Source organism: Aplosporella prunicola, assembly GCF_010093885.1.
Source record: "Aplosporella prunicola CBS 121167 unplaced genomic scaffold K452scaffold_11, whole genome shotgun sequence".
In the NCBI taxonomy this organism is placed as follows: domain Eukaryota; kingdom Fungi; phylum Ascomycota; class Dothideomycetes; order Botryosphaeriales; family Aplosporellaceae; genus Aplosporella; species Aplosporella prunicola.
In genome coordinates, this window is record NW_022983539.1 from 258,120 (window position 1) to 267,801 (window position 9,682).

A 9,682-nucleotide genomic window follows, 5' to 3' on the forward strand; every position below is an offset into this window, starting at 1 on the left:
CGTACTATCTATTCCCCGACGTAGGTAGTAATCTCAGTACATGGTTAACCAGTGAGCCAATCAGCTTCCACACCCCTTGCCTACCTACCGACTTACTTCATCGCCATCGCATCAAGCGTCTCGCGAGGACCTTATCACGAAAGCATAGCATAGGCAGAGCAGAGCAGAGCAGAGCAGCAGAAGAGAATGAACCAAACAAACACTTTTCATGCACGCACGCACGCCTAGCTACCTAAGCCACACTCGTTACAAAAGAAGCAACCAACCAACCGAAGCAAGCATCAGCGCGCCCGGGCCCAGCGCGTCCCACAAGTAACCAACCAACCAACCAACTAACGTCGTAGAAGTCGTCGTCATCAACATCATGCCGTGCCGCGCATCGCGAACCGAAGACCGAACCTGGAAAACCGGGATCGCGGGGAAATGAAGGAGGGAAAGGAAAACGGGAATAGGAAAGGAAACACGCGGAGGGGACTAGGGGCGAGCTAGGTACCTATTACCACGCTGGCTCTCCGCTGCTGCTGCTGCTGCTGCTGCTGCTGTCACCCCCCAACTACATACACACGCGCCTACTCAACCCCCGCCGCTACCTACTCCGCCTTCCCGCCATCAACCCTCTGCGCCGTATCCGCGACCTCGCCCGCGACATCAGCGCGCTTCCTATCTTCCTCACTCCCCGCCGCAGGAGCAGGAGCAGCACCCTCAGCAGCGCCCGCAACGTCCCTCGCAACAGCAAGCGTGCGATCGGGCCCGCCAGCCTCAGCCGCACGCACGGTGCCGCTCTTGTCGACGACGAAGACGCCGCGCACGGCGCCCTTGGGCGTCTTGGCCAGCCCGATCGCCCGCAGCAGCGTGTTCTGCGCGTCGCACAGCAGCGTGAAGGGCAGGTTTTGCTTGGTTTTGAAGCTAAGGTTCGCTTTGGGACTGTCGGCGCTGAGGCCGTAGATGCTGTAGCCGGTGGCTGTGAGGGGGGTGTGGGCGTCGCGGAAGAGGCAGGCTTGTTTCGTGCCTGTTTGTGGGGTTAGTTGGGGGATTGGTGGTTTGGTGTGGTGGTTTGGTGTGGGGGGATTGGAGGGTTTGCGGGATTGGGGTTGTGCTGGTGGAGTGGATAGAGGCTACTTACATCCCTGAGTCGAGGCCTTGGGATACGTAAACAGGACGACGCCGGCTGCGCTCTCGTCCACCAGCTGCTTCAGCGACACCTTCTTGCCGTCATGGGTCTCGATCTCGCCGCCGAAGCCGTCTAGCTCGATCTTAGATCCCTTTTCGGGCTTGCCAGCGGGGGTCGTCGTCGTCGTCGTCGTCGTCGCGCCATTGACAGCGCTGGCGACGGCGTCCTGCACCTGCGTCGCGGCCTCTTGCACTGCGTCCTTTGCGTCGGTGGCCGTCTCGGCGAGCACGTCTTGCGCCTTTGCGGCGTCGGCCTCCGTCACTGCTTCTTTGGCTTTTTGGGCCTTGGAGCGCGGGCCCGGCTTCTTCTTGGCGGGCTTCTCGGGCTGCGGGGGCGGCGTCTTGCGTTTGCGGAGCTCGACCATTGTGAGGGTGGGGGTTTTGTTGCTTGTTTGCTTGCTTGTTTGCTTTGTTGGTTGGGTGGGTGGGTGGGTGTTTGATTGATTGATTGATTGATTGCGAGTCGAGAGGCTTGATGGATTGAGGTTGTGGGTACGCGGGTACCGGCTGGTGTTGCGTAGTAGTGGTACTCTTGTAGATCGGTCAGCTGCTTGGTGTCACGATAAATGGGCGGAGAGGGTCGCACTACGTCAAGCCTGGAGGAGGGAGAAGAAGAAGAAGAAGAATGGCAGCTGACAAGAGAGGTAAGAGAGAAGAGGGAAGAAAAAAAGGCAAATGGCGAGGTGGGGGAGTGAAGAGAAGAGAGAGAGAGGGAGCTTGGGGGAGCTTGGGCGGCGGCGGCAGCTTCTCCACCTCCCTCTGCATCCGGCGGGCCCTGAGCTCGCCATGTCGGCGGGCTAGCCGGTTTCGAGGCCGCGAATGGCGCAGCTGATTGGCCTTGGGGGCTGCTGAGGCTGTGAGACGGGATCGCACCGTCGCTTGCGGATCTTGGACGTTTTGCTCTGGAAAATACATGGCCGCTTCATCATAGTCGAACCACTGCCGCCCGCCGATCTGCCCTCTTCTGCTAGAGCAGAGTGCGCAAGCTTCCTTCATCCTGCTATCGCGATCCATCACCATCATCCTTTATCCATCACGTGTGTGATGCCGCCAATTCCCACGGATGATGACATGTTATGTTGGTCGCTAGGTGGGTGGGTGGTCACGGGGCCTCGACTGCCCGCCCGCGCTAGGGACCGGCCCGTAACCATGGATCTGCCGCTGCGACTCTCGTTGTGCACGTTGCAACTCTTCAAATCATCATCTCTGATGCCAAGTCGTCCTCAACCCGGAGGTGCATGCGACACTTCATCGACTGGTGATTGCCATTCTACACCAAAAACATGGGCAACTCTCCGGATAATTACTCTACTAGAGATAATACACTAAAATGATTTTTCTTCATCGTAGTTTATACACCGGTCAAAAGCTGTCCCTGGGAGAGAGCACGACTAGGCGCCGGTAGAATGATGAAGCTCCACGGCACAACGTGCCATCCAACAAGGTCCCTCACACTACGTTTCCCCAATTTCAGAATCAACTGAACCCTGGATCCCGCTTCTCTACTATAAATGTCTGTCCCCACACCCCGCATTCCCTTCTAGTTACTTTCTGCCTTGTTCCTTAAAGTAATACTCTGAAATTCTTACTTTCTGTATACCGTCTCCATGCCAGGAATTCTGAATCTCCAGAGAAATAGGTCGAATAGGCGGTCCGACGCGACAGCTGAATCGGCCAAGAAAGACGATCCAGAGGTTACGCTGGAGCCGCGCAGGACTGAGAGCAGCACGGCCGAATCGGCAGCGCACGAGTTGAACAGAAGAGACCGTAGACCCGAACACTTGGAGAAGGATGTCGAGAACCAACGTGACGATGCTCAGGTACGCGTTTTCCAAGAGATGCTTCGTCTCCCAGAACTCGGTCCTGACCTTCGAACAGAATGCCAACGTCAACCCGTTTGGAGAAGAAGATGCAAACGCAGAAGTACACTACCGAACGATGGAGTGGTGGTAAGTTGCTCTAGCCAACATCAACTCATCCCCTGGTACTAACGACACTATCACAGGCACGCAGGCGCACGTAAAGATCCCCCAAGCGTCCCGCTTCGGCAACCACCATAACCCCAGCTAACAACCCCAAAGTAATGCTCGCAGAAACCATCTCCCTAGGCGTGCTATCGCTGCCCGCAGCCATGGCAACACTAGGGCTCTTCCCGTACGCCTCTCCTTCCCAGCAGCATCTCCCTAGCAAGCACTAACCGCCTCTCCAGCGGCATCTTCCTCATCATCACCCTGGGCATGATGTCCACGTACACGGGCTACGTCATCGGCCAATTCTACCAAGCCTACCCGAGCACGCACTCCTACGCCGATGCGGGTATGCTTATAGGCGGCCGCGTCCTTAAAGAGATCCTCGGCGTCGGGCAGTGCTTGATCCTGATCTTCCTGATGGCAGCGCACGTGTTGTCCTTCTCTATCGCCATGAACTACCTCACCGACCACGCGACCTGCTCCGTCGTCTTTGGGTTCCTGGGCTTCATCGTGTGTCTGCTGCTGGGCCTGAAGCGGCAATTGCAGAATGTGGCGTACCTGTCTGTCACATGTGGGTGTTTTGTTTTTGCTCCTCTCTGCACGCACTTACCCCCGCCGTCCCGGCCGGGCTTGTAAATCACAAGAGTTGATCTGACACGCACGTTCCCAGCCTGCCTCTCCGTCATCATCGCCGTCACAGTCGCCATGGTCGGCATCGCCGTCATCAAGCCCGACGCCGGCCGCGTCATAGCCATCAACCACGGCTCCAGCTTACACAACGGCACAGTAGCAACGCTCCAAATCATCATCGCCTACGGTAAGCCCGCCCCCCTCCCAAGCAGACCGCAAAAAGCAACCAACTAACACCCTCCTTCCCCCACTCAGCCGGGCACGTCGCCTTCTTCGTCTTCAGCGCAGAGCTCAAAAAGCCCGCCGACTTCCCCAAAGCGCTCCTCTTCATGCAAGGCGTAGCAACAACCTTCTACGTCCTCGTCGCCGTGCTGATCTACTACTACGCCGGGCCCAACGTGTTGGCACCCGCACTCGGGAGCGCCAGCCCCGCCGTAGCAAAAGCCGCGTTCGCGCTCGCGCTCCCCACCATCATCATCGCAGGCATCATCAACGGCCACGTCGCGGCCAAATACCTGTGGGTGCGGCTCTGGCGCGACGTGTGGAAGCGGCCGGCAGCACTGCACACGCGGCGCGGGTGGCCGCTCGCGACGTGGCTGGCGCTGTGTACCGCACTGTGGCTGCTCGCGTGGGTCGTCGCGGAAGCGGTGCCCGAGTTCCAGATTCTGCTAGGTCTGATCTCGGCCCTGTTTGCGAGCTGGTTCAGCTATGGCCTCCCCGGCGCGCTGTGGCTGTATTTGCATCGTGGGCGCTGGTGGAAAGGTGTTGGTTGGCGCAGACGTGCGTTGGCGGTTTTGAATGCCCTGGTTCTGCTCCAGGGAGCGGCGATTTGTGGGTTCGGTCTTTTTGCTTCGGGCGTTAAGTTGGGCGAGATGGGCGGGAGGCCGTTTTCTTGTAAAGATAATTATAGGCCGTAGGCTTGGGCGGGTTCGGGGTGGGTTTGGGGTGGGTTGGTAGCTGCTCGCTGTGCGTGCGCTGGTTCCGCGTGTACTTATTTACTTTTCTGCCTAGCTATGTATGTATCAAATGTACCAAACTACGAACTATGGCTTAGTACGGAACCGGTATAGGTACCCACTGTATATATCGGTATACACAGCCTTCCTTTCAACACACCTACCTACCCAGGTAGGTAGGTACCTCTCCAGTCTCTTGCTCAAAGGAACCTTAGTCATCTTCAAACTTCCTGAGCCGAGCTTGTCTGCAGCTTAATCCACGCAGAGTCACTTGAGGAGGAGGTGTTGCGGGTGCTGGGCGCGGGGGTAGCCGAAGCGGCACGGTTGCTGCTTCTGCAGCAAGCAGTAGGGAGTGCAGCGGTGCAGGTGGTAGCAGCGGAAGATTTCTTGCGCTGCGCTGCGAACTGGATGCCACGCAGGACGGATCGCTGGTCGGGTGGGCAGCTTTGCTGTTGTACCTTGTGCCTGGTATGTAGTAGGGGAAAGGGCGAGTGACGCGGCTGTGTGTGTGCGGCTGGGCTGTGGCGTCCCCCATTTGGAAGTCTGCTTCTTCAGTTGTCGTGGCTGGAATGCAAGCGGTTGGTTTTGGATACGCTAAGGGCTGTGGAGTTTGCTTTTTAAGAGGTGTTGAAGATACTGTTGGCACTGGGTCTTTGTGGCTGGTTTGCGCGGATGGAGACTTCGGGTTGTGAGGCGGAGTCTGAGAGTTGTTAAATACTAGTTTAGGTTTATATGTGTCTGGGTATGGGATTGGAGGTAGAGGAGTTGATAATTAGGACTCGAGTGTTGGAGTTATGTCGTGGAAGCTGAGCACGTACACTGTTAAACTTGAAGACAGATAAAGATTCACAGCTTATTATAAGGGTGTTGAAAGCCTCTTTGCCCAAATTAAAGGGAAAAGTCTAAGTGAGATCGAGTTACGCAGGATGACCCATAACTGTATATTCTATGGGTGTGCCTATGTTTCCAGCAATGACGTCAGAGCGGATGGCGTTACAGTACTATAAGAGGAATGCCGGGTACAGGCGATAAACCAGCTAGACCTCGTCCACTAAACCTGACCTACCTAATCCAAAACCCGACGAAACATACGGGTTTCCGCTGTACTCATTCCCAAAGCAGCACTAGGCTACTCAAGAGCTTGCGCTTACGCGGGTCTTATCTGGATGTATACAATATTAAAGTTAATGTTGCTAAGCATTATCAGTATCCTTTGCTGATCGAATCCGACTTCGCCTCTCTATGTTATCTATCGTTTTTTATTGTCGATGATTATTATTATATTAGTACCCGCGCCTTGTTCCGTATTCTACAGTTGGTTACTGATGCGGTTGTTGGTGTCCTTTCCTATGCTTTAGGCAGCTCCTCTCCTGCGCCGAAAGAGTTTCTAGTGGTCTGGATTGAGCCGCAACTTGAGCTAATTTGAGGAGGCCTTGTCACTCTTTTAGTATTTATGTCCTTGCTGTTCCTAGTATTAGAGCTGCACTTATCGGCTTTCACTGATGTCCCTTTCAGTTCCTCCAACGCCATTCTCGTCGCAGCAGTAGTGTCAAGACACGCTGGTGTACAGGATATTACAGTGCCTCTCTGAACCTAATTTGCTGCGGTCAACGAACCCAAACCTCTGCAGTTACTAAACTACCGACAACAGCGTTCCACTGCACAAGGATATTGACCACAAACCTAGCTGACACCAGTACAAAAAGCCTCCATAATCCTCCTGCCATCAAGCAGCTTCTCAGCTAACCACATTGCCTGAGACTCTCCAGACGTCGGAACCGCGATGCATTCCTCTCTTTGACGAGCGAGGAGAGTTCTTCAATACCTCTTCCTACCAGCGCCTCTTTGGTGTGCGGCAGCATTTCCGCCACCTCTAACTACGACCACTCCCGGTATCCCTTTTCGTTGCTCTGACTTTACCAGCGGCGGCAAGTCCGCTCACGCCAGAGCCGGCGATAATATCGTGTGTTCAGTCTACCAAGCTAAGCCACTAATAGACCATAGGTTTCACCAGTGACGGATGTTGGTGGTGTTCAGTGTCACACCACGGTGATGCCACTCATCTCGCGTCTCATTAACTTAGCGGCAGCCAGCCCCGTCGCCTTCTCGTTAATTTCCGGCATCGCGAAAGAAGGAAATGGAAATGAGGAGAGCCCCGTTCTTGCCATTCGAATCTACCCCAGTAACCGGTGATGTTGTTTGCCGTAGACTTGATGTTTCTGTAGGCTTGAATGCACGAGAGACAAAACGTAAAGGAAGGCTTTATTAATACTAGTTAAAACTGAAAAGAGGGAGTGGAACTATCGCGCTTCTCGAGCGCAGTACAGTGCCCAAGATATCTATACTTATATTCCTCATGACGAACTCTTGCGAGGATATCAAATCCTTTTTCGCATAGCAGCAGCAGTGTCAAGACACGCCGGCGTAAAATGCACTGTACAACACCTTTCTAAATATTGATTACTTCAATCAACAAATCCCAATACTTCGCAGTTACAAGATCACTGAAAACTTTACCATGCACAGTTTCAAGCCAAGTCGCATACCAAGAGATAAACAAGCAAACCTACACCTAGCAAGCCATTCAAAGTCTACAAAAGGCCACTCGATACCGCCAACCAATTAATATCCCAATCCGTTTTATCACTGTCAAAATACACGGGCCCATAGAGAAGAGCTAGCAGAAGCCAACATAAAAAGCGTCTACAACACACATCATATCACATCAAAACACCATGCACAAGTAACCTCTTTATTCGAGTATCCAAACCAATAACTCTTATATCAATAATAAGTTCCCCCAAGCCCGAGCCAGGGACAACAACTCCTGCGCAGCCCATCACATCACCTCTGCATATGTACGCAATTAAGATGTCAGAGAATGCTTAGATTAACCAGCTTATCAATGGGACGTTCTAAACTAACATTCTCCTGATTAACGGATACATCCAAATCCAAACCCGCCCCGGCACAGCATACACTCACCACCACCCCGCCACACCAAGCATCACCACCACCATTAGATAGTGCCAAACCCCAGCATCGTCCCACGTCGATGTCTTACTACACCACCAAGTCGCCATTCGCCAATCCCGCTTCTCAGTGAGGACAGCTTCGAAAGCAAAGCATAACTGACTCCAAAAGCACGGCCCGGCCTATGCGTGAGCATGAGAAGAGAACGGTTTCCCTGGCCTCATTTCCAGCGGACGGGTGCTGTAGAGTGCTGTAAAGAGCAGTAGAAGAACGCTCGAACGCTTGAAGATCAGTAGTATTATATACATATATACTAGGTATCTCCTAACCACGCTGGCCAACAAACCTGTCTATTCCTCACATGCTTTCCACGCGGAAACCCCATCGTTAGGTAGCATCTAGAGAAGAAGCTGAAGCAGATCCAACATTTCAAACTCGTCCATGCACAGCACACCAGCACACCAGCACACCAGCGCGCAAGCTGCCACAATTAAGCAGCCACGCAACCGCGTCTACGAGTAAGACCTACCATATGCATGCGCATACACACACAGTCCAAGCCGCAAAGCACGTCTCAACAACCTCATCCTCACGGCCAAACCTACCTCCTCCTCCTCCTCCTCTCTCTTGTCTTCGCCCCTCCCTTTCCCTTTCCCACCACACCCACACCCACACCCACGCCACCACTTCATCCCATCCCATCCCACCTCAGCCGCCGTTATCGCTACCCTACCCTACCCTACCCTCCTACCCTACCACCACACCACCCCAGCACGCCGCCCGCCCACCCCCATAGCCCCCGCCCCCAGACGCAGCCCCGGCCCCGGCCCCCATCCACTAGCACCGATCCCACAGCCCGCCCGCCCGCCCGCCCGCACGCACGCACGCACGCACATACACACAGCAGACGGACAGACGGGCGAGTTTCGTTGCCCGTCCGTACGCTATCGCGCGCGGGCTGAGAAGGCGGTGCAGTGGTGGAGTTGGCGGCGCTCGGGCGGTTATTGGGGAGGTGTGGTTGTGGGTGCGTTCCGGGTTGGATTGGACGGAATATGTGTTGGACAGGTGGAGGTGCTGGGCGGGTGTGGATGGGTGTGGTGGCGAGTGTGCGTCGCTGCTTGCTGCTTGCTGGAAGTGAGTGGGTGGTGAGGACAAAGGCAGGGCAGAGCGGACTGCGTGAGTCGTGGAGAGAGGAAAGGAGGGAGGTCGTAGGGACGTAGGTGGGTGTGCGGGCGGGTAGGTAGGGCGGTATGGAGGTATGTCGTGGGCGAGCGAAGAGAAGGAGAATAAACAAAAGAGAGAACGAAGGAGAGAAAGAGAGGGAGAGAGAAAGGCTCAAGCAGCAAGCAGCGACAAGCAGCACCCGGCCGCCATGTGGGCGTCCAGGACACGGGTCTTGGCGCTCGCCAGCCAGCCAGCCAGCCGGCCGGCCGACGGGGTGGCTAAGGCTGGCCTGTGAAGCTAGCAATCGACCGTTATGGGATGCCTGAACGCCAAACGGCGGCCGTCAACACGCATACGAAGACTCAGTGCTGCTGCCAGCTAGCCAGCTATACGGTTTCGGTCCCCTGCAGGCGACGAAACGCAAACGCCGTCTCTCTCATCAATCTCATGCGGTGCGGTGCTGCCACGTCTCAGACGGCGGGCGACTGGGATGTGCTGGCCGGGAAGTGCTGCCTGTCTTGGAGAGACGGACTGGACTGATGGATGGGTTAGGTAGGTGCTTGTGCTTGGTTGCAATGGAACCTTCTCAATGTTGCTCGTGGGCGTTTGTCGTCGTTAGCTAGTTATTGACGCAGCAGTCCGAAGTTCGTGCGGGCTGCGGTCTCGGAGGAAACGAGTGCATCCGGGCCGGTCGGGTTTGTCGGTCGGACTTGCTTGTCGGTCGCACGAAGAAACGCGACGCCAACGCGCCTGCAGCCTGCACCCGATGCCAATGCCATGCACGGCGGTGCACACCGGCAGCCGCCTGCGCTGTGTTTT

General features: G+C 55.4%; 3 protein-coding genes across 3 annotated transcripts; 1 reads left to right on the forward strand and 2 right to left on the reverse strand.

Annotated features, from left to right (window-relative positions):
• Positions 1-590: 590 nt before the first annotated feature.
• Positions 591-1,535, reverse strand: K452DRAFT_226955 (uncharacterized protein; the record flags this gene model as incomplete). The annotated part of the gene is made up of 2 exons (XM_033536869.1): positions 591-1,009; positions 1,124-1,535. The coding sequence occupies 2 exons, from the start codon at positions 1,533-1,535 to the stop codon at positions 591-593; spliced, it is 831 nt and encodes a 276-aa protein (XP_033398102.1).
• A 110-nt stretch (positions 1,536-1,645) lies between these two features.
• On the reverse strand, positions 1,646-2,485 carry K452DRAFT_17792 (uncharacterized protein). Its single transcript, XM_033535833.1, has one exon. The coding sequence runs from the start codon at positions 2,191-2,193 to the stop codon at positions 1,756-1,758; it is 438 nt and encodes a 145-aa protein (XP_033398103.1). The 5' UTR covers positions 2,194-2,485; the 3' UTR covers positions 1,646-1,755.
• Positions 2,486-2,641: 156 nt separating this feature from the next.
• Positions 2,642-4,803, forward strand: K452DRAFT_249073 (uncharacterized protein). Its single transcript, XM_033538124.1, has 7 exons — positions 2,642-2,990; positions 3,049-3,119; positions 3,176-3,189; positions 3,252-3,324; positions 3,380-3,711; positions 3,811-3,957; positions 4,026-4,803. The coding sequence occupies exons 1-7, from the start codon at positions 2,778-2,780 to the stop codon at positions 4,685-4,687; spliced, it is 1,512 nt and encodes a 503-aa protein (XP_033398104.1). The 5' UTR covers positions 2,642-2,777; the 3' UTR covers positions 4,688-4,803.
• Positions 4,804-9,682: the final 4,879 nt, after the last annotated feature.